General features: G+C 41.4%; 2 protein-coding genes across 6 annotated transcripts in view; one reads left to right on the top strand and one right to left on the bottom strand.

Moving 5' to 3' along the window:
• The first annotated feature begins 55 nt into the window (after positions 1 to 55).
• On the top strand, positions 56 to 16,827 carry LOC139158400 (mitochondrial mRNA pseudouridine synthase RPUSD3-like). Its single transcript, XM_070735708.1, is given in 10 exon segments — positions 56 to 172; positions 676 to 815; positions 3,002 to 3,046; positions 3,369 to 3,465; positions 6,037 to 6,144; positions 7,143 to 7,227; positions 9,944 to 10,070; positions 14,078 to 14,217; positions 16,457 to 16,495; positions 16,497 to 16,827. Coding segments are annotated over 10 exon segments (1,026 nt in total). The 5' UTR covers positions 56 to 95; the 3' UTR covers positions 16,665 to 16,827.
• A 4,171-nt stretch (positions 16,828 to 20,998) lies between these two features.
• The window catches only part of LOC139160300 (tubulin tyrosine ligase 3-like), a 60,704-nt gene continuing 57,239 nt past the window's right edge, over positions 20,999 to 24,463 (bottom strand). For all 5 annotated transcript variants that reach the window (XR_011557916.1, XM_070738021.1, XM_070738024.1 and 2 more), the window contains one exon: positions 20,999 to 24,359. Coding sequence is in view for 4 of the 5 variants with exons in the window: in XM_070738021.1 (XP_070594122.1) it covers positions 24,225 to 24,359 (135 nt within the window). In the remaining variant the exon portion in view is untranslated. The remainder of the gene's footprint in view (positions 24,360 to 24,463) is intronic.

Raw genomic sequence — 24,463 nt, 5'->3', positions numbered from 1 at the left:
AGGCACCGCGCTTCTTCATTAGATTTATGCAGGCGTCGCATGCTTTGTCTACCGTGCAGCAGACACTTCCGGGTTGGGTCGCCGCGCGCTCGGGGATGTTCGGGCTTAGCCTCCACCGGGCGGGAGGCGGGCGCGGGAGGCTGCGCGCGCATTTCAGCACCCCTCCGTCTTGGTAAGAAAAAGAAAAGTCGGTCGGTTTCCATTATCATCTTCTACTCGGGCTTCGGTCTGTTCGGTGCGTGACAGGCAGAAGCTCAACAGGCATGACTGGTGCCCACGAGAAATGCAGCGAGGGATGAAAATATTGATACGAAATATCCTGGATGTTGCTGCTCTGCAGTTGCAAACACTCACTGCTGTGCAGCAACATCTAGGTTTCCCCCTCATTGCATCCTGTGAATCTTTTGATGGGCATAATTCCAGCCCTTAACTGCCAAGAGTGTCTAGTGTAGTCATCTACATGTAACCAAAAACAGTTGGAATAGAATAGAATACACTACGATTCTTTATTGGCCAAGTGTGATTGGACACACAGGGAATTTGTCTTTGGTGCATATGCTCTCAGTGAACATAAAAGAAAAGATACATTTGTCAAGAATCACGAGGTATTGTACTAGAAAATTACTAGAAAAAAAATACAAGTGTCATATTTTTTAATAATTTTTTTTTACTTAGGTATCACTTGCTGAACCTTAAAAAAGTAGACAAGTCAATGGGAGAAACCCCCAATAAAATAAGCTACTTGAAACCTTTAAAGTCACTGGAGCCTGATTCCTTGTTGAAAATATTGAAAACATCTATAGTCCATGCGGATGGTATGTGTCTTCTCTCATAATTCTTGAGCCAATGGTAGTGAAACCTTGCTGAATTCAAATTCCATTATTGTTATAAGTTTTTAATATATATACTGTATATACATATGTGTCTGTGTTTTCTGTTGAATCACCCTGGTATATGCAGGGAGTTCTCAATATAGAGCCATTTATTGAATGACCATTCAAAGTTGCAATGGCACTGAAAAAAATCTTATCCTTATACTTATGACCAACATAGCAATCCCAAGATCATGTGATCACAAAAAACTTCAGCTGACTGCTAGCTATAGTTCAGCAGTTCAGATCTCACCACCAGCTCAAGGTTGACTCAGCCTTCCATCCTTCCGAGGTGGGTAAAATGAGGACCCAGATTTTGGGGGGCAATAGGCTGATTCTGTAAACCGCTTAGAGCGGTAAAAGCACTATGAAGTGGTATATAAATGCTATTGCTATTGTTTTTGTCATTCATAGCCATTTGCGATCGAATCCTTTCTGTTGATACAAGTAGTCCTCATTTAGCATCATTCACAGTTACCACATTGATGGAAAAGTAACTTTACGACCAAACGTTGCATTTATGATATTTATAGAATTGTAAAACTGAAGGAAAATCATTAGCACAGTTGTGATTTCACTTAGCAATTGTTTTGGCTTCACAATGTAATGTATGATTGTTAAATAAGGATTACCTATCTTGGAAAGTAACAAGTTACAATTTGAGTCACTTTGTACATTTTTCAAATGTCTATATATTTCTCTCTCTCTCTCTCTCCTTTCCTTGAACTTAAAAGAAAATGGGAAGAAAGGAATGAATACGGGAACTGTGAAATGTAATAAGATAGCCACTTCCCTAAAGGCAACTCCACCAGAACTTCTGAGTTATCAAAAATAGATTTCTTTATTGGCCAAGTGTGATTAGACCAAGAAGGAATTTGTCTTTGGTGCATATGCTCAGTATACATAAAAGAAAAGATACATTTGTCAAGAATCATGAGGTACAACACTTAATGATTGTCATAGGGTTCAAATAAGCAATCAAGAGACAATATTAATGTTCTGTCGGGCTCTCTGGTAGACTCCTCCCAAAAATTCACAGGTACAAATTTCAGATACACACACGTTTGAAAATTCAAAACAATGTTCTTTATAAATGAAAATTCACTTAACCTAAGCCCTCTTTTGGTATAGCAAAGAGCACTCGTCTCCAAACAAACTGGTAATTTGTACAAGTCCCTTATCAGTTCTGTGATACTTAGCTTGCAGCTGTGAGGCAATTCACAGTCCTTCTTCTTTCACAAAGTGAAACACACTTTGCTCTGGTTTAGTTTCAAAGCAGGGAAAAATCAGCACACAAAAGGTCAAAGTCAGTAAAGCAGTCACGAACACAACGATCAGATAATCCTCCACAATGGCCAAACCCACAGGCTGCTATTTATAGCAGCCTCACTAATTACCACAGCCCCACCCAACCACAGGTGGCCTCATTTTCTTTGATAATAATCTCTCAGTTGTTGCTGCCTATGCATCGCTCTCCGCATGCCTGGCTGTATCATTAACTCATGTTCTGAATCCAAGGAGGAGCTAGATAATTGATCTCCTTCTGAGATGTCTGCCACACTCTCCTCCTCCCTGTCACTCATGTCTTCTTGGTCAGAGGAGCCTTCATCATCAGATTCCACCGGGGGCAAAACAGGCCTGCAGCATGTGGATGTCTCCCCCACATCCACAGTCCTTGGGGCAGGAGCTGGGCCAGAGCTAACCACAACAATTAATAAAAATCTTAAGGACACAAGCAACAAGTTACAATCAAAAGTGGGAGGAAATGGGTGATAGGAATGATGGGAAAAAACTAGTAGTAATAGTAGTGCAGACTTAGAAAATAGTTTGATGGCGTTGAGGGAATTATTAGTTTAGCAGAGTGATGGCATTCGGGAAAACTGTTCTTGTATATCGTTGTCTTGGTATGCAGTACTCTATGGCGTCATTGTGAGAGTAGGAGTTGAAACAATTTATGTACAGGATGTGAGGAGTCAGTAAATATTTTCACAGCCCTCTTTTTAACTCCTGAAATATACGGTCCTCAATGGAAGGCAGGTTGGCAGCAATTGCTTCTAATTACTGGAGCAGTTGTTAGCCTGTTCTGGAATTGTTTTGAACTCACCTGTCCTTTCAATTTTGTATTTCAGGTACCCTCGTGGCCATTAACAAATCTTGTGCTATCCCTGTATCAGGTATGCAGTCCTGTGATTGTATGGGGTATGACACAGCTGACTGTCTTGGATACTTTTCTTATAAATGAAATAATGAAGCATTTTTATCAATCAGTGAAAGTATCTGCATATTTTCTGTTAGCACTCTTCTCCAAATAATTTAGGAGACATGTGAAGATAACAGGTGTTCTCTTAAAATAAATTAGGAACTGATATTAATTTTAATCTGGAGGACAAGCAGACCTCCAGTGGTAAGGGGAAAAGTTCTCTTACAAGTGAAGGAGTGGTAAATAAGATTTGTTTGGAATGTGTGTCGCTTATAGGGTTTCTTTTCCTCCAATAGGCAAGCCAGAAGAACTGACTTTGCAATCTGTTCTGCCACAGCTAAGCCAGAATCTAAATCTTCCACAGACTCTTGAGGTGGTCAAAGCTCCAGAAAAGTAAGTAGCTGAATCCTAGTTCCAGGGAGAAATGTAAAAGTGATAGACAAAAGTTATCTTCCATCATCAGGCCTCCAGGTCTGCTTAATTTTAAAAACCACGTTGCTTCTTCGAAGGCCATCCTAGGGTGCCCTTAAATTGGGTCTCCAACCTTGGCAACTTTAAAACTTGGAGATTTCAACTTCCAGAATTTCACAGCCAGCCAAATATACATTGACAAATAGAAATATAGAAGTATGACGGCAGAAAAAGACCTTTTGGTCCATCTAGTCTGCCCTTATACTATTTCCTGTATTTTTATCTTGGGGTGAATATATGTTTATCCCAGGCATGTTTAAATTCAGCTACTGTGGATTTACCAACCACGTCTGCTGGAAGTTTGTTCCAAGGATCTACTACTCTTTCAGTAAAATAATATTTTCTCACGTTGCTTTTGATCTTTCCCCCAACTAACTTCAGATTGTGCCCCCTTGTTCTTGTGTTCACTTTTCTATTAAAAACACTTCCCTCCTGAACCTTATTTAACCCTTTAACATATTTAAATGTTTCGATCATGTCCCCCCTTTCCCTTCTGTCCTCCAGACTATACAGATTGAGTTCATTAAGTCTTTCCTGATACGTTTTATGCTTAAGACCTTCCACCATTCTTGTAGCCCATCTTTGTACCAGTTCAATTTTGTCATGTATATTTTCTTTTATGTACATTGAGAGCATGTGCACCAAAGACAAATTCCTTGTGTGTTCAATCACACTTGGCCAATAAAGAATTCTATTCTATTCTATTCTAATCTATTCTTCTGTTTTCTAGCCAAAAGAAATGCCCAATAGAAAACATGTTTGCTTAATAATCTTAACATTTGCTTAATGCCCACTGCATTCACTTAGTGGGTTCCACAATAAGGGTCATAAAATCGGGTTATGTCATCTTGGGTGACCACCTTAATGATCATCCAAACATAATTATGGGCTTAATTGGTTATAAGTCAAGAACTACCTGTAGTTTGTCTGATTCAGTTACTATATTCAAGCCAATTGTATGATTATCCAGGATTATGAGTTAAGTCAGCAATGGCTCATGATATGATGTAAACTAAAACTGCATGAAAAATGTCCAAAGTTCAGATCCCATCATTTCTGTAAATTAGTTGAGTGGTCTCAAACAGAACTTTGGTTTTCTCCATTCATAGAAACATAGAAACATAGAAGTCTGACGGCAGAAAAAGACCTCATGGTCCATCTAGTCTGCCCTTATACTATTTTCTGTATTTTATCTTAGGATGGATATATGTTTATCCCAGTAAATTCAGTTACTGTGGATTTATCTACCATGTCTGCTTGAAGTTTGTTCCAAGGATTTACTACTCTTTCAGTAAAATAATATTTTCTCATGTTGCTTTTGATCTTTCCCCCAACTAACTTCAGATTGTGTCCCCTTGTTCTTGTGTTCACTTTCCTATTAAAAACACTTCCCTCCTGGACCTTATTTAACCCTTTAATATATTTAAATGTTTCGATCATGTCCCCCCTTTTCCTTCTGTCCTCCAGACTATACAGATTGAGTTCATGAAGTCTTTCCTGATACGTTTTATGCTTAAGACCTTCCACCATTCTTGTAGCCCGTCTTTGGACCCGTTCAATTTTGTCAATATCTTTTTGTAGGTGAGGTCTCCAGAACTGAACACAGTATTCCAAATGTGGTCTCACCAGCATTCTATATAGTGGGATCATAATCTCCCTCTTCCTGCTTGTTATACCTCTAGCTATGCAGCCAAGCATCCTACTTGCTTTCCCTACCGCCTGACTGCACTGTTCACCCATTTTGAGACTGTCAGAAATCACTACCCCTAAATCCTTTTCTTTTGAAGTATTTGCCAACACTGAACTGCCAATACAATACTCAGATTGAGGATTCCTTTTCCCCAAGTGCATTATTTTACATTTGGAAACATTAAACTGCAGTTTCCATTGCTTAGACCATTTATCTAGTAAAGCTAAATCATTTACCATATTACAGACGCCTCCAGGAATATCAACCCTATTGCACACTTTAGAGTCATCGGCAAATAGGCAAACCTTCCCTACCAAACCTTCCCCTATGTCACTCACAAACATATTAAAAAGAATAGGACCCAGAACAGACCCTTGTGGCACACCGCTTGTAACCTGACTCTGCTCAGAATACTCGCCATTAACAATAACTCTCTGATGTCTACGCTTCAGCCAGCTGCAAATCCATTGAACTATCCAGGGATTAAGTCCAATCTTCACTAATTTATCTATCAGCTCTTTATGTGGAACCGTATCAAAGGCTTTGCTGAAGTCCAGGTAGGCAATATCCACGGCACCACCTTCATCCAACACCTTTGTGACATAGTCAAAGAAATCAATGAGATTAGTCTGACATGATTTGCCTTCAGTAAAGCCATGCTGATTTGGGTCTAATAAGTTATTGTTTTTTAGGTGCTGATTTATCCTCTTTTTGAGTAGAGTCTCCATCATTCAGTGAGATTTATTAATAGCTCCGGTCAAAGAATGGGTGGATATTTCTTAAAGACTTTGTGCATTTTATAGGGAAGGTTCTGGGCTTGTTCTGCTGTCAAGCTGCCCAAAAACCACCCGATATCTCCAAGATTTTTACAGTCAGCGTAAGAAGAAAAAACAGCCAGTTGCTACTTACTGGTGAGAAAACATTTTCTATTGTTTTCCTTTTGGGGGATGGATGGGAGATTGTGGACTCATTAGATTCTTCAGTTGGAAATTTTGCAATCCAAGTACCTGGAGAGCATCCGTTAAGGAAAGCTTTTCCTAAAGGAATATATTTATTTATTTATTTATTTATTGGATTTGTATGCCGCCCCTCTCCGTAGACTCGGGGCGGCTAACAACAATAATAATAACAGCATGTAAATCCAATACTACAACAACTAAAAAACCCTTATTTTAAAACCAATCATACCTACAAGCAAACATACCATGCATAAATTGTAAAGGCCTAGGGGGGAAAGAGTATCTCAGTTCCCCCATGCCTGACGGCAGAGGTGGGTTTTAAGGAGCTTACGAAAGGTGAGGAGGGTGGGAGCAATTCTAATCTCCGGGGGGAGTTGGTTCCAGAAGGCCGGGGCCGCCACAGAGAAGGCTCTTCCCCTGGGCCCCGCCAAACGACATTGTTTAGTTGACGGGACCCGGAGAAGGCCCACTCTGTGGGACCTAAAAGGTCGCTGGGATTCATGCAGCAGAAGGCGGTCCCTGAGATAATCTGGTCCGGTGCCATGGAGGGCTTTATAGGTCATAACCAACACTTTGAATTCTGACTGGAAACTGATCGGCAACCAATGCAGAGTGCGGAGTGTTGGTGTTATATGGGCATTTTTGGGAAAGCCCATGATTGCTCTCGCAGCTGCATTCTGCACGATCTGAAGTTTCCGAACACTTTTCAAAGGTAGCCCCATGTAGAGAGCATTACAGTAGTCGAGCCTCGAGGTGATGAGGGCATGAGTGACTGTGAGCAGTGACTCCCGGTCCAAATAGGGCCGCAACTGGTGCACCAGGCGAACCTGGGCAAACGGCCCCCTCGCCACAGCCGAAAGATGTTTCTCTAATGTGAGCTGTGGATATATTTTATCCACGCACTTTCCCTATCGTTTTCAAAGCATTGCCTGATATCCTTCTCTTTGCAGTGCTGTGACTACCAGGACTCCAGTAGCTACTGAAGGAGAAGTTCACACAGGCCTCAAGTTGGTGGAGATTGATGGCCTTAATGTGGTAAGTGGGGTATGGACAGAAGAGTTTTAGATTGTGGTTCTAGAAGGCTTCTGGCTGCTATTCTGGACAAGAAGGGTAACAGATTAAAAAAAATCCCAATATTGCCAATCTGGAATTGCACTTCCTTCCCTGGGCACAGATTTAATTAGATGATGTGGGAGAAGACCAAACAGAGCTGGGGAAGGCGGAGTTAAAGGCATCATTAGTTTGGAATCCTTGCATCACCACAAAGGATCCAAATCTAGCCCTGCTCCCCCTGAATTCTGCTTATTCATATATTTATTATTTTGCTTTTATAGGCTGCCCTTCTCCTGACGAGTCAGAGCGGTATACAAGGTTAAAAGGGAAATACAAAGTTTAAAACCCTAAAATTAAAAAGACTCTCATCTGTCATTCATTCATAGCTAGTGGCCAGAGCAAGATGTTGTCACTCAGTGGCCCCAAGCCTGCCGGAAAAGGCGTGTTTTAAAGGCCTTTCGAAAGGCAGGAGGGTGGGGGCAGTGCGAATCTCTGGGGGGAGTTGGTTCCAGAGGGCCGGAGCTGCAACAGAGAAGGCCCTTCCCCGCGGCCCCACCAGCCAGCACTGCTTGGCTGATAGGACCTGGAGAAGGCCAAATCTGTGGGATCTGTCCTTTCCAAATTACTATTATTATTATTATTATTATTATTATTATTATTATTATTATTATTATCCCACTCCGAGGACGCGGGGCAGTATAAAAAAGGTAGTATACATCGAGATACAGTTAACATTAGATTAAAAAGTTACATTTAAAAGCTTAAAAACCTATTAAAATACATACATATCCATTAAAACATTCAAAGAAACTCATTATACATTCATTGGCCAGGGGGCAGAATTTAATAACCCCAAGCTTGATGGCATAGGTGAGGCTTAAGACTCTTATGGAAGGTGAGGAGGGTGGGGGCAATACAAATCTCTGGGGGAAGTTGATTCCAGAGGGCCGGGGCCCCCACAGAGAAGGCTCTTCCCCTAGAACGCACTAACCAACATTGTCTAGTTGATGGGATCTAGAGAAAGCCAACTCTGTGAGACCTAACCGGTTTCTGGGATTCACACGGCAGAAGGCAGTCCCGCAAGTAGTCTGGTCCCATGTAGTGTTGGGCGAACCAAACTTGCATAGTTCGGGTCTGTGCCGAAGGTTGTGGTGTTCGGCATACCGAACCTGAACCCGGACCTTTTCAGAAGTCCGGGTTCAGGTTTGCTGTTTGTTTGAACACCGCGGTGGGCGGGAGCGCTCTGATTCAGCGAAGCTGGCTGAGGAATTCTGGGAGTTGAAGTCCACAAGTCTTAAAAGTTGCCAAGGTTGGACTAAATAAATAAGGAAGTTAAGGCCACGATACCGCCCTGCTCGTCCTGCAACCCAGAGCGATACTGATTGGCTGCCGAGCAGGAAACTAAACCAAAGCCTGCACCAATCGCCTGTTGCGCCCATTGCCCAGGGCAGCCTTAGCTCACCCCGGCGCTCTTGGGAAAGGGGAGGGGTGTTCTGTGTTGACGTAGGCCCCGCCCTCCCGTCTTCGGCAAAACAGCCCGCGGCTGCCTGTCAGACAAAACTTTCGGGCGGCGCAGGCCCGGAAGCCACGTGCGTGTCAATCTCCTTTTATTTCTTACAAAAAAGGCTCGGACACCACAGCCCCTCCTCCTCCTTTAATTTCTTTTGCCACCGCTCGTGCGATCAAGTCAGTTTCCCCCGTGAAAAAGCAGAAGTTGGAGCGGCTCAAGCAACACACCACCATGGTGGCCGATGACCGTGGTGGGTGACTCAGACCCCTCCCCGCCTCGCCCTCCCACCCACCACCCGCTGGAGCCTCCGAGTACTCCCCGCCCCTCCCGGCCATCACCGGGCATCCGGGCACCAACTAGTGTTGAGCGAACCCGCTGAAGTTTGGGTTCGGCGGGTTCGGACAAACTCGACGTCAGAGTTCGGGTATGTTCGCCGAACCTGAAGCGCAACCCCTCTGGCCCAGCGGGCTTCAAGCGGGCGGTGGGCAGGAGGGCTCTGGCTTGAGCCTCCAAATACTCTCTGCCCCTCCCGGCCATCGCCTGCTTGAAGCTGCCGGCCGGGATCCTGAAAAGCTGGCTGGCAGAACCTGCCTCCCGAGCCCTCTTGCCCCGCAGGAAGCAAAGCGCTGGAGGTGGGGGGTGTCATGCTCGGGAGGCAGGCTCTGCCGGCCGGCCATTCAGGATCCCCGCCGGCAGCTTCAAGCGGGTGATGGCCAGGAGGGGCGGGGAGTACTCGGAGGCTCGAGCCAGAGCCCTCCCGCCCACCCCCCGCTTGAAGCCCGCCGGGCCAGAGGGGTTGCGGTCAAGGTTCGGCGAACCTACCCGAACTTCGACGTTGAGTTCGTCCGAACCCGCCGAACCCGAACTTCAGCGGGTTCGCCCAACACTAGTCCCATGCCATGTAGGGCTTTATAGATCACGACCAACACTTTGAATTGAGTCCAGAAACCAATTGGCAGCCAATGCAGGTGAGGCAGAAAGGCAGTTCCATAAATAATCTGTAGGGCCTTACAGGTAATAACCCTTAACACCTTGATTATTATCTAGCAGCAGTTTAGTGCTGAGCATTAGTTGACTAGATTCTTGTGTCTGGGCTTGAATCATAAATGTTCTGTGCTGGAGCTTAACGTATGATCGTGACTCTTTGTGCTTGACTGGTGCTAACGCTGATGCTTGCCTGGATTACAGGCAGTTCCTGTGGCTTCCCCGTCTCGTAAGAGCCTCCAAAACAAGGAGGCAAGAAAGACACTGTCGTACTACAAAGTGCTGGACTCGAAGGAGGGCTGTGCCCTGTTGCAGCTGCAGCCAGTGACAAGTGAGTGACAGCAGGGCAGAGGAGGCCTAAAGGGACCCAAAGTGGGCATAGAAACATAGAAGACTGACGGCAGAAAAAGACCTCATAGTCTGCCCTTAAACTATTTTCTGTATTTTATCTTAGGATGGATATATGTTTATCCCAGGCATGTTTAAATTCAGTTACTGTGGATTTACCGTCTGCTGGAAGTTTGTTCCAAGCATCTACTACTCTTTCGGTAAAATAATATTTTCTCATGTTGCTTTTGATCTTTCCCCCAGCTAACTTCAGATTGTGTCCCCTTGTTCTTGTGTTCACTTTCCTATTAAAAACACTTCCCTCCTGAACCCTATTTAACCCTTTAACATATTTAAATGTTTCGATCATGTCCCCCCTTTTCCTTCTGTCCTCCAGACTATACAGATTGAGTTCATTAAGTCTTTCCTGATACGTTTTATGCTTAAGACCTTCCACCATTCTTGTAGCCCGTCTTTGGACCCGTTCAATTTTGTCAATATCTTTTTGTAGGTGAGGTCTCCAGAACTGAACACAGTATTTCAAATGTGGTCTCACCAGCGCTCTATATAGCGGGATCATAATCTCCCTCTTCCTGAAAAGTGCATTGCAGGTAGTCCTTGTTTAAAGTCCACTCATTCAGTGACCATTAGAAGTTACAATGGTGCTGAATGAGAGGCACCTAATAACAGTCATATGATTGCTATTTCATGCCTCAGCAACCAGTTCGAAATTATGATGGCTGTCGTGTAAGTGCTATTTGCCGTCTTCCCTGCTGACTTCTGACCACCCAGGTCAGTGGAAAAGCTTGCAGGAGGTCGCAAATGGCAGTCACATGTCTCTGGGATGCTACGATCAATAGCAATAGCATTTAGACTTATATACCGCTTCACAGTGCTTTACAGCCTTCTCTAAGCAGTTTACACAGAGTCAGCAGTCTTGGTCCTCATTTGACCCACCTCGGAAGGATGGAAGGCTGAGTCAACCTCGAGCCTTCTGAGATTTGATCTGCCAAACTGCTGGCAGCTGGTGATCAGCAGAAGCAGCTTGCACTACTGCACTCTAACCACTCCGCCACCAAAGCCCTGATTTATTTATTTATTGGATTTGTATGCTGCTCCACTTCGTGGCGGCTCATAACATGTCAACAATAAAACAATATACAAAATACAATAAGATCCAATTAATATAAATAGTTAGATTAAAACATAATAAAAGCTAAATATCCAAAATGACCCCAGGCCCAGTGGTATAAATAAGTTTTCAAATTCTTACGAAAGGGAAGGAGGGTTGGAGAGGTACGAATCTCCGGGGGGGAGCTGATTCCAGAGGGTCGGGGCCCCCACAGAGAAGGCTCTTCCCCTAGGCCCCGCCAAGCGACATTGTCTAATTGACAGGACCTGGAGAAGGCCGACTCTGTGGGACCTACCCAGACGCTGGGATTCATGCAGCAGAAGGCGGTCCCATTAGTAATGTGGTCCGATGCCATGGAGGGCTTTACAGGTCATCACCAACACTTTGAATTGTGTCCGGAAACAAATTGACAGCCAATGCAGTCGGCGGAGTGTTGGAGAGACATGGGCATATCGACGAAGGCCCATAGCTGCTGGCGGGGCTGCATTTTGCACAATTTGTAGTTTCCAAACACTTACAAGATTCCCTTAATGGCAACTTCAGGAATTGCTGGGTTTGGTACTGCCACACGACCATGTCCCTTATGACTACATTGCTTAGTGATGGAGTCCCTGGTCACAAATTCCCAATCTCGGTCATTGAGTAAAGCAGTTGTTAAAGCAAGACACCCATGTGACTGCTCAGCAGCCGCAACCCCAGCATTCTGGTTGCAGTCATTTATTATTATTATTATTATTATTATTATTATTATTATTATTATTATTTATTAGATCTGTAGGCCGCCCCTCTCCAAAGACTCGGAGCGGCTCACAACAACAAAACAGTACAAATCCAATAGTTAAAAACAATTTAAAACCCCTTAATATAATAAACAGTCATACATCTCAAACAAACCAAAAATGTGGTGCGCAGAGGATTTTTGAGACCTACAGAGTGTTTCTGGGGGCTGGAGAAAGGCAAAAACACCCCTGGTTTTGCAAAAAAAAAAAACCGGGGGTGATTTTGCCTTCCCCCAAGCCTTAGGAGCATTCTGCAGGCCTCCCCAAAGCAGCTGTGCACCCCATGCATAGTTCCCTCTAAGCTGAGCAGTGAGCAATCGCTCACTTAAAAATCATCATCAACTCAGAGTTTTCCAAACCTGCCCAGAAGCCGAGAGGGAAAGAGTGAGAGGGAAGGAGAGAGAGAGGAAGAGAGGGAGAGAGAGAAACAGATAGAAAAAAGAGAGGAAGGAAAAGAGAAAGAAAAAGAATGGGAGTAAGGAAGAGAGAAAGAAAATCAAAATCTAGTTTGAAACTAGCTCAACTATTTAAGTGGCATTTTGATATTGATAGAGTTGCCCTATTATGAGCTCACTGTTATAGACACACAGTACAGTATTTTATTTTGAAATTCTCTGAGGCAAAACAGGGTGGGTTTTTATTTGTTTGTTTGTTTATTTATTTATTATTTCTGTGCCGCCCAGTCCCAAAGGGACTGCCGCTCAGACACTATACTTTTCCGCCCACCCCCCCAAAAAATTAGAGGGAACACTGACCCCATGTTTATGAAAAACGGGCCTTTTTTTTTACAAAAATGGCAATTTTTCCTTCCCCCAGCCCCCAGAAGCACTCTACAGGCTTCCCAAACCCTCTGCATGCCCTGTTTTTTGCAAAAATGGGTAGAAAATGGGTATTTTTGTGAAAAATTTGGTACACGGAGGGTTTGGGAGGCCTGCAGAATACTCCTGGAGGCCAGAGAGGACAAAAACCTTTTTTTCTTTCTTACCTCTTTGAAATCTTGGTGCGTTTTATACACTGGTGCTTTTTATAGTCCAAAAAATGTGGTACTTAAGCCTTGACCTTTAGCGTCCCTTTTTTTCCTTCCAGTGTTGATTATACACTGCTCAAAATAAATAAAGGGAACACTCAAATTAACACATCCTAGATCTGAATGAATGAAATATTATCATTGAATACTTTGTTCTGTCCATAGTTGAATGTGCTGTTCAACAAAATGAAATTGGTTGTCAATCAATGTCGCTTTGGTTAAGATTATGATCCCCTTATATAGAGTGCTGGTGAGACCACATCTGGAGTACTGTGTTCAGTTCTGGAGACCTCACCTACAAAAAGATATTGACAAAATTGAACGGGTCCACAGACGGGCTACAAAAATGGTGGAAGGTCTTAAGCATAAAACGTATCAGGAAAGACTTAATGAACTCAATCTGTATAGTCTGGAGGACAGAAGGAAAAGGGGGGACATGATCGAAACATTTAAATATGTTAAAGGGTTAAATAAGGTCCAGGAGGGAAGTGTTTTTAATAGGAAAGTGAACACAAGAACAAGGGGACACAATCTGAAGTTAGTTGGGGGAAAGATCAAAAGCAACGTGAGAAAATATTATTTTACTGAAAGAGTAGTAGATCCTTGGAACAAACTTCCAGCAGACATGATTGATAAATCCGCAGTAACTGAATTTAAACATGCCTGGGATAAACATATATCCATCCTAAGATAAAATACAGAAAATAGTATAAGGGCAGACTAGATGGATCATGAGGTCTTTTTCTGCCGTCAGTCTTCTATGTTTCTATGTTTCTGTGCTTCCTAAGTGGACAGTTTGATTTCACAGAAGTTTGATTTACTTAGAGTTATATTGCGTTGTTTAAGTGTTCCCTTTATTTTTTTGAGCAGTGTATTTTGAGGCAGAGGATTGGGAGAGAATGAGGAAGCATTGTTGTTTTTATTTTATCTTATTTTTGGACGTGGCATGCAGACTCTCTTACTAAAGAAGCTTAGCAGCTCATGCCAAACCATTGGAGTTGGAGCTGATGTGTTTTTTTAGTGGGGATAGCCAGCTCTAGGTGTCGTCATTCTTCTTGTGTTCTCTGTGGCAGCTTTCCGGAACCAGATGCTGGTACACCTGACGCTGATCCAGAGCCCTGTGCTAGGAGATCATGTGTATTCTTCTCGGGTGGGAGCAGTTTTCGGAGAACCTTTTCTCTTGCCGGCTGAGGACACTCCGCCTCGGACACAGGTACCGAATTATAAAATAGAAGCTGATCCTGAATGTTCCACTTGCAAACGTATCAAAACACACTGTTTGAACGAACTTAATTTAATCAATGAACCACCACTACTAATAACTGGCTTAGCAGTGGAGACACACGCACAAATCAAAAAGCAATCCATTCTTGCAAAAAGTCAGCTGCTAATTAATCTTCGTTCAGCAAAGTCTTGACTCAAAGCAATGCAATTAATTCTTACTATCTCACATACTTTCCAAAGGCTTGGCTAAAAGGCCCAGGAGTCTTTCAAGATAAGAAATCCGAAGCAGAGAAACAGGAGTTCACCAAACACTCAGGACAGATACATGACTCTAAACCAGTGGTTCTCAATCTGGGGTTAAGCGAATCAACATGGTTGCTAAGTGAATCCAAACTCTTTCAGGGAACCAATGGTTTGTTATGGGTAGTTTTGCTGAAAGCCAGAGGTCAGTCCTGATTTTGGGCAAAACCATCATGAAACACTATCGTGTGACCGTGGAACATTGCGAATGCCATCGTGGGATTGCATTTTGGTTGCCTGGCAACCTGCTTCCCCAACGGCCCTTTGCGGCATCCCACAGTCACATAACCACAATTTTTGACATCTGGGAAGATTCCCGGTCCTCCAGGTTATGGGGTTGTCCCAAAGGTGCTTTTTTAAAAGGCAGTCGGGCTTTGTTTTTCAGTCAGAACTAAAGAAGCGTCTTAGATGAGGAAGCCAAATGTCCTCAAGGAAAAACCTAGTCCAGCTGCCTTTGGAAAAAGCACAATTTTTGTGCTTTTTTCAAAAATTGGTTTCCAGCATTTTACTTCTGTTTTGTGGTTAAAAACAGCACCTGTTGGGCAAAATACATTCACAGAATAGCATAGAACAGAATAGAATAGAATAGAGTAGGAGTAGAGTAGGATAGAATAGAACAGAATAGCACAGAACAGGAATAGAATAGTAGAGTAGGATAGAATAGAACAGAATAGGAGTAGAGTAGAGTAGGATAGAAAAGGATAGGAGTAGAGTAGGATAGAACAGAATAGAATAGGAGTAGAGTAGAGTAGGATAGAATAGAGTAGGAGTAGAGTAGGATAGGAGTAGAGTAGAGTAGGATAGAATAGAATAGGAGTAGAGTAGGATAGAATAGAATAGAATAGGAGTAGAGTAGGATAGAGTAGTAGAGTAGGATAGAATAGAACAGAATAGCACAGAACAGGAATAGAATAGTACAGTAGGATAGAATAGAACAGAATAGAATAGAATAGGAGTAGAGTAGGATAGAATAGAATAGGAGTAGAGTAGGATAGAATAGGATAGGAGTAGAGTAGGATAGAATAGAACAGAATAGAATAGGAGTAGAGTAGAGTAGGATAGAATAGAATAGGAGTAGAGTAGGATAGAATAGGATAGTAGAGTAGGATAGAATAGAATGGAATAGGAGTAGAGTAGAGTATGATAGAATAGAATAGGAATAGAGTAGGATAGAATAGGATAGGAGTAGAGTAGGATAGAATAGAACAGAATAGAATAGGAGTAGAGTAGGATAGAATAGAATAGGAGTAGAGTAGAATAGAATAGAATAGGCGTAGGATAGAATAGGATAGGAGTAGAGTAGGATAGAATAGAACAGAATAGAATAGGAGTAGAGTAGGATAGTAGAGTAGGATAGGAGTAGAATAGAATAGGAGTAGAGTAGAGTAGGATAAAATAGGAGTAGAGTAGGATAGAATTAGAATAGAATAGGAGTAGAGTAGAATAGAATAGGAGTAGAGTAGGATACAATAGAGTAGGATAGAATAGAGTACAGTAGGATAGAATGGGAGTAGAGTAGGATAGAATAGGAGTAGAATAGAATAGGAGTAGAGTAGGATAGAATTAGATTAGAATAGAATGTAATAGAATTCTTTATAGGCACCAAATTTGTCTTTGGTGCCTATGCTCTTAGTGTACATAAAAAAAACATACAGTACATTTGTCAAGAATCATGAGATAAAACACTTAATGATTGTCATAGGGGTCAAATAAGCAATCAGGAAACAATCAATATTAACAACCACTGGGGGAAAAACCCCAGGTCCAGTCACATGGTAGCCTACTTAATAATTACAGTGACTTAACAACTGTTAATTCTGAGCTCAATTATGGTCACAGGTCGAGAACCCCCTGTAAAATAACTATTGTTAAATAGGTTGACCTGGGAGTTGTTTATAAATAGCATTCCTTCTCTTCCTTCTCGGTAGATCCTTGAGGAGCATATGATGCAGAAGCTCCGGTTGCGGCCCGCAAGTGATGTCTCGCTTGCAGCTCCACCTCCACCTCCACCAGCTTCTCCTCCCTGACGGTTGCTGTTCCTCCCGCAATCTACTGGTGGCCCCTCTTCCTCCTTTTTTCCGCCAGACACTTCGTAGCCTCAGGCTTAACCTGCCCCCTGCGAGCAGCAAACAGTGACAAAGTCTGCCAAGCTATACATCCATCGCTGGCAGCCCAGTCAAGTGGATGCAGCTGCCGTTAAAATCTGGGGGCCCACAAGGAAAAGGTCCTGTCGTTGTGGAAGAAAACTGCTGCTCCTTCCGGAAAGTGGCTCAAATATACACTGCTCAAAAAAAATAAAGGGAACACTTAAACAACAGAATATAACTCCAAGTAAATCAAACTTCTCTGAAATCAAACTGTCCACTTAGGAAGCAGCACTGATCGATAATCAATTTCACATGCTGTTGTGCACATTCAACTTTGCACAGAACAAAGTATTCCATGAGAATATTTCATTCATTCCGATCTAGGATGTGTTGATTTGAGTGTTTCCCTTTATTTTTTGGAGCAGCATATATCGTATTACTCCAGAGTTGCTTAAATAGGTGCCATACAAATGACTGACAGTGGAAAAAATTGCTTATCAGAAAGCGTGAGAGGAAGGAAATTTCTAAGTAAAAACCTCTGTAGCTAGCTGATACAATCTGGCTACAGAAGGAATTTTAAGGGGGGCATTTCTGATTGGTTGGATTGTTGGTGGGATTTTTTTTTTAAGGTGTTCCTATATCCACAGAACTAGATTTCTTTTCTTTCTTTTAGTCATCAATCGTTATGCCTGTATGTGGTAGTATCACCACAACATAGACCCTATTATTATTAGGATTTATGCATTCCTAATATCTAGATTATATATTGCTCAAAAAAATTAAGGGAACGCTCAAATGAACACATCCTAGATCAGAATGAATGAAATATTCTCAATGAATACTTTGTTCTGTACAAAATTGAATGTGCCCAACAGCATGTGAAATTGATTGTCAATCAGTGTTGCTTCCTAAGTTTGATTTCACAGAAGTTTGATTTACTTGGAGTTATATTGCGTTGTTTAAGTGTTCCCTTTACGTATTTTTTTTTTAGCAGTGTATATTGTTGGGTGAAAGTAAGTGTACATAATATTTTCTCAATATTTAGAAGCAATGAGCAGCAACTTATATGCTAAATCAACAGGTAATTTGCTGTTTTTGATGCCCACCGGGTATTAAATTCTGATGCCTGCTGGGTGGATAGGATGGAGCTAATCACCCAGGCAGAGAAAAATTAGGGGAATGTTCTTTTCCAATTGTTTTTAGTTATCAAATAAGTTAAAGGTATTGAAAAATGAAAAGAAGAGCTCTGAATTTGCAGTACAATTTTGCCAATAAATTACTTCTTAGGCGTACAGTATAGTAGGCGGTTCTTGACGATTCCAGGGAAGAATACAGTGGTACCTCGAGATACGAGTTTAATTCGTTCCGGACCTGGGCTCTTAAGTCGAGCAGCTCTTATCTCGAACGACTTTTCCCCATAGGAATTAATGTAAATAATTTTAATTGGTTCCAGCCCTCAAAAAACTCACAAAGTTAGTCTAAATTATGCAGAAAGACATGTTTTTAATGAAGAAATGTACATGTACATATAAATGAATAATGAAGTTTCTTTCACTTAACTTGTAAACTTTCTTAAACTTTTAAATTTACATATGTTCAACTTCTCTGCCACCCAATCCTGTAGGACAGAGGTCCCCAACCCTTTTTGCACCAGGGACCGGCTTTAAGTGATCAAGAGAGGAATGGGTGAATGAATGGACGGAGGGTGGGAAGGAAGGAAGGAAAGAGGGAAGGGACAGGAACAGAGGAAGGAAGCAAGGAAACTTATGAAAGGGGAGAGTAAGAGAGGAATGAGTGAAGGGAGGGAGGGAGGGAAGAAGGTGGGAAGGAGAAAGAAAAGAAGAAATAGAGGAAGGGAAGGTAAAAGAGAGAAAGAAAAAGAGCAAGAAAGAAAGAAAGAAAGGGGGAAGGGACAGGAACAGAGGAAGGAAGCAAGGAAACTTATGAAAGGGGAGAGTAAGAGAGGAATGAGTGAAGGGAGGGAGGGAGGGAAGAAGGTGGGAAGGAGAAAGAAAAGAAGAAATAGAGGAAGGGAAGGTAAAAGAGAGAAAGAAAAAGAGCAAGAAAGAAAGCTGCAAGCACCCCCCCCCGAGCCCCCCAGGCCGGCTGCAACCTTTTAAAACACGCGCGCCACTTCGCAGCTGTCTCCTGAAGCCGAACGCGGAAGTTAGCATTTGGCTTCAGGAGACAGCTCCTTGGCGCTTGTATCTCGAATTTGGGCTTGTAAGTAGAACAAAAATATCTCTCCCCTCCCAGCTCTTATCTCGAGTTGCTCTTAAGTAGAGCAGCTCTTATGTCGGGGTTCCACTGTATGTCTTGTTCTCAATTGCACGGAGCTCAGAGTTTTCATGTCAAAAAGTTAACCTAATCCAGTCTTATATATTCTCCGAGTGACTTAGATCAGGCAACAGGAACATTTTCAGCTGCTATTGTGCTGTATTGGCAGATTATAATCAAAAGTAATCTAATCGTACAAGATCTCAGCATTTCATAAAACATCTTAATTAGTTTTCAGGATGCAAATTACTTCAAAGTTATCCCAGTGACTGACATGGGCTCTGTTGATGTTCCTTGGATTAGATGTCATTATTAAACAGAAAAGGTAAATATTAATTGAGAGGGGGTGGCAATAAAACACAGTTTAGTTTTTCCAAGGCTTTTAATTATTAAATTTCAATTAAAAATCAACAGCAGACATTTATTTATTTTGTCAAGCACGTATTGGTAGTATAGATAGATATAACGCTGTTTATATACATGAGGGGTACTAACAAGAGAGAAATATTAGGACCGGACGGAAGGCACACTGGTGCACTTATGCACGCCCCTTACTGACCTCTTAGAAATTGGGTGAGGTCAACAGTGGATAGTTTTGGGGATTTGGTGACAAAACTACAGAACCAGTCAGTTAGTAGGTAGTCACCTAATCTTCCTCATCTTTTAACATATCTGGACATTTAAATTTTGAAGTTCTCATGAGTTGAAAATACGTACAGATATTCAAACATGTGTCTATCTCTTGTGGCTGATTTTTTTTCATTATTCTGTGTGAATGGCTCTTCGTAATTTGAAATTTGCCTTCTGCTAACGTGAAAGTTTGCTCTCCCTGTTTCGAAAGGGAGAAGCATGATTAATTTGGAAATCACTTGGCTACTATATAGATTTTGGAAACAGTTTGTTGTCAGGGCCAGAAATTTATCTTCCTCTCCAAAAGCTTTCCCCTGCAAAAAAACCCAACAATTGGAATCTTTGGCTACTAGTTGGTGAGAAGATTTTTTAAATGAGATAGCCAGAATATCTGGATATTTTTCAAAAGCTTTACCCCTGAGTGTGCACAGCTTATTCCAGACACCAAGTTCTACTGTATCTCTTCCCTTCCAAAGTTTTGCTACAACAAAGAATACAAGTTGTGTTCATAAATAGACAGCAAATGACATGTGGTCTTAGGCCTAAAATTTAGAACTAAAATTCATCCTTTATTTAGCATTTGCAACATCGGGGTGTATATCAATTATATACAACTTTTGTTAGGCAGAAGGTCTAAACTACTTGATCTTAAAAGTACTGTAGAGATTCATGGATAAACCAAGAATTTTGGGAGCCAAAATACCAGCTCCAAAATTTGATTAGGTTCTGCAAGTATATGTGGGAATATTATTTTTAAAGTGCCAGCGTAGGAGCCCACTTGCAGATAAGTCAACCCTTGACTTTTTAACCAAAACACCATCAAATGCAGATAAGCCCATTGCAAAAATTAAAACATACATTTTAAGGGTCAACTTATATGCAGTATGCCTTATATGTGAGAGTGTACAGTAATATTTCGGCAACTGCAGTCCAGAAAGTGGATTAAATTATGAATTAGAATGTACCGTATATAATGTCTATGCCTCAAACGTGTTGGCTTAGCATCCAATTGTATCCAGAAGAGCATATCTTCCCCATCCATTATTTTACATAAATGTAGGTGTTTTGATGAAGTTGTTCCATTAGTTAAAAGAGTAGTTCTGCAAAGAATAGTAGACATTCTTTTCAGAACTTGGTAACCAAGTTACTTTGGTTCTAAGGCAATTCTTTACAGAACTTGGAACCCAAATTACTTGGGTTCTAAAGCACTGTTTCCCAACCTTAGCAAGTTTAAAATGCAGAGTTCAATTTGCAGAGTTCTGGGAGTCAAAGCTTGAAAGTCTCTGCTCTAGGGAAATTTCTATATGTAGAACAGGAAATGCTAATGGGGAAAACATTATTGCTAATGTTTGTTTCAGCCTCTGTTACTTTATATAAATGATTGTCCCATTTTCTTCTTTTTGATAGCACTGAAAAAAGGTTTTGACTTGTTTGCTTTAAATATTAAAACAGTTCTCCAAGAATCAGACTAGTAGATTACAAAAGTAAATTTTATTGTTTTACAAAGAATTTACAAACCACGCTGTTACAATACCTCAGTGTAAATATGTTAATAGTAAAATAAGAAGGATATACTTGACTACCTAAAATACATACTTTATGGATTGTAATAAAATTTATAAAGATATAAATTTTTTTGGTATCCTGTTGCATTCTTTCCCATTTTAAGAAAAAATATTTTATGCATATTTGTGGGAATCTGAAACACTGAAATTTACCACAGTTGCGGCGGAGAGGAATTACAAACTCTGTAACATAGGCTCCTTTTATATATGGTAGGAAAAAACATGGGGTATATTTGGAATATATTTATAAGGAAATAGCATGCTAGAATATGTGGGAACTTCAAGCTCATTTATTTAAGAATCAGTCTTGTGCCAGAGTAAATTAGTCCATCTGATCTAGTGATTTCTAACCCTGGATCTTAAGTTGGTGAGAAATTCAGTCCTATAGTGCTTGGAAACCTAAGCTTGTGAATCACCAAAGCCATGGTTAAACATTGTGCCTGTTAATATCTCGCCAAGATCACAAGCAGAAGACTATATACATAAAGTCCCATCTAAGGACATTTTGTAGAGTGAATGGGTTCTGGAACCTTTTGAAAAAACGTGTACTCCATTATGATCAATTGGGTTTCCTTCACTCAAGAGATGAACTTAATCTCCGAGAAAGACCCTGGAAGACCCAGTACAAATACAGTTACAGCCATCGTCCAAGAGGCAGAGTAGGTTATGGCCTTATCTCCACTCCAAGTCATGTTCTCCATGCAAAAGCTGGATATGGAGCTGAATATACTCTAGTTATTATGAATCACTCCCAAAAAACCAAAGGGGGAAAAAACTCAAAATTCCATCCTTATATGCATTGCATAAAAATATAACCACACTTTGATTAATTATTTGCTGAAGACATCAGTCAAAAGGTCCTAGTAACCAAATTCTAAATAGGAAAGTCAGCCAAATAATACATCCACCAGCAAAATTCAAAATTAGTGGCTTAAAAGAAAGCAAACTTGACAATTATCTTTTTTCCCCATGCTCAAGTGTCCAGTGTATACAGAAATAACAAATTTTGACATTTACTACAATTTTGATCATGACTAAATACAATATTAGGAAGGCAAAGCAACTAGAGCAACAGGAAAAATTCCCCAAAGAAATGAGTTTAAATTGCTGTTAAGGGCATCGATCTCAAGAAGATCCTGAGAAAGCTCTGAAGTATTTAGAAAGGCAAGTGAGATTGGGGAAGAACCATTTTAGAACGTTGTAGCAATGTTGGAGTGATTTTGAAGGAAAAATACAAATAGAGGAATCGCCAAGGGGAAAAAAATATGCTGCGGCACAAGAATATGTAGTTTTATGGGCAGCACGGAGTTCCATCATTGATTTAGAGCTTTCTAGACAATTAACCTAGATTGTGCTTCAAAATATGGAAGGTAACAGGAAGAACGGAAGTGAGGAAAGGGGGCAGTCAGGTGCTGTTGTACTGTGATCTCATCCATATTTATATCTCAGTCATTTTTAATGGACCAGTTATTTTTTCTTTAGTGGAGCATTTCCATTTGTGGAAGCATATCCTGAACTGAATCTATCAGACACCTAGTAAAAAGCCTGCTTATTTATTATAAAGTGGCTATTGAAACATTTTAGCATACCCAAAATCTATGAGTCATCTCAGACCTCAACATTTTTCTGCAGCTAAACTTTAAATAATACTCCCAATTGCTTGCATTGTCAACTGAGCGACAAGCCGAAGCCATCCAAGCCAATTTCAAACTTTCCATCCTAGATTATAATACCCCAAAAGAAGAATTCAAGGTAATGTGCTGCTGTGGCCAAAATGGCATGTCCTACCAGGATCAAAATGCATCCACTGCTTTTGGCTACAACTCATTAAAGCAGCCATGTCTTTCCACACTATTCTGGAAACGGGCATGGCTACTGTATTGAATCACAGAAAAGTGCTCCCTATCATCTCTTCGGCATCACCCCAGAAGCATCTCACAGCCTTCCCAATCAGAAGCAACCAAATTGAAGCAGGTTGTACCTTTGAACAGAGTTAAGGCAGGCACAGGGACTGTTGGAGATGGAAAGCCATCATCCTTCCACCTTTTAAGTCCTGTAGATGATTTTTCCAGGACATATATACTGCCGATGTCATCCTTCTAAAGCATGTTCCTCAACCTTGCTGGCTTAAAGATCTGTTGGGCTTCACTTTCCAGAATCCCACAGCCAGCATGGGTTTCCCAATTGTTTCCCAATTGTTTCACTGGCCACCACGGCAGACGCCCAATTTTCATAGTGAATATCAAGATTGTTATAATGGTGTCAAATAGCTGAGCTATGTATGTAGTGGATTTGAAAGAAATAAGACAGAAGGTGAATATTGAGTAGAGCAGGAAGACACAGGCTTATGCAGGAGGAGGGTGAAGAAAAACAGGGCCATGGAATCAACATTTAGAAATATGTATTTTGGCAAGATGGAGAGTTGAGTTGGCTGCCCTGCACACAGATATATAGGCACATTTGGCCAGTGAATGATTATGTTGGCACATAAATTGGGTAGCAGCAAAGAATTACTGTGAAATATGCACACTGTTGGAGCAGGATGTTCAAAATAATTTTCTGTCTCCTCCCAATGCTGCACTTAGAAGCACAAAACCCACCACCACTGCTATAAAACTGCAAAAACTATTTGTTAAAATAATGTTAGGAAACTGTTTTCTAGAAGAACGAAGGATTATTTTCTGAGTTCCGTTGCAAGCACAGCCTGTAGCTAAATCTCGAATGCTGTTTCCCCCTCTTCTCTCTTCTTCGCTTCAATGGCCCAGATGTTTCTTTGCTTTTGATGAATTCAGTCTTTATTATTCCCCCATAATAATTTCCCACGGTTTCCAGTCATTTCCCTTCTCTTGTGTCCAAAGAGGAACGTGGGTCACCAAAAAACCAAAACAAAACCCCATTTATTTTCATGTGAGCGAAAACTTCAGAAACATCCTCCAATCACAGGAAAGAAAAACTCCCAGAAAAAAAACCCCAGCAGGAATCAAATCCCCCTTTATGTATGACACTTTTTTTTTTCAAATTCTCAGCATCAACTTGAAAAAACTTGTAACCACTCAAAACATTTTTTTAAAAATTGGCTGGGTCAAGCAAGGTGAATTCCTAAGGGCAATACACACGGAGCAATTCTCCCTGTTTTATTAGAATGAAGACACAGAGTCAGCCGCTCGGGTAGAATTAGTCAATGTGGATTCAGAATCTTTCCCACCCATGGGAGGCAAGACAGACATCTGGTTGTCAAAGGCCGGTACAAGAGGTGGCAGCTGCTGCTGATCCTAGGCACATGGGTGGAGAAAGGACGAATGGTTACGGGATGGGGAGAAGGAAACCGGTCTATTGGCGGGTAGGGGGAGGAAGGGGTGACATCTTTGCAAGAGGC

Source organism: Erythrolamprus reginae, chromosome 2 (genome assembly GCF_031021105.1).
Source record: "Erythrolamprus reginae isolate rEryReg1 chromosome 2, rEryReg1.hap1, whole genome shotgun sequence".
In the NCBI taxonomy this organism is placed as follows: domain Eukaryota; kingdom Metazoa; phylum Chordata; class Lepidosauria; order Squamata; family Dipsadidae; genus Erythrolamprus; species Erythrolamprus reginae.
This window is presented reverse-complemented; position numbering and strand designations above follow the sequence as displayed.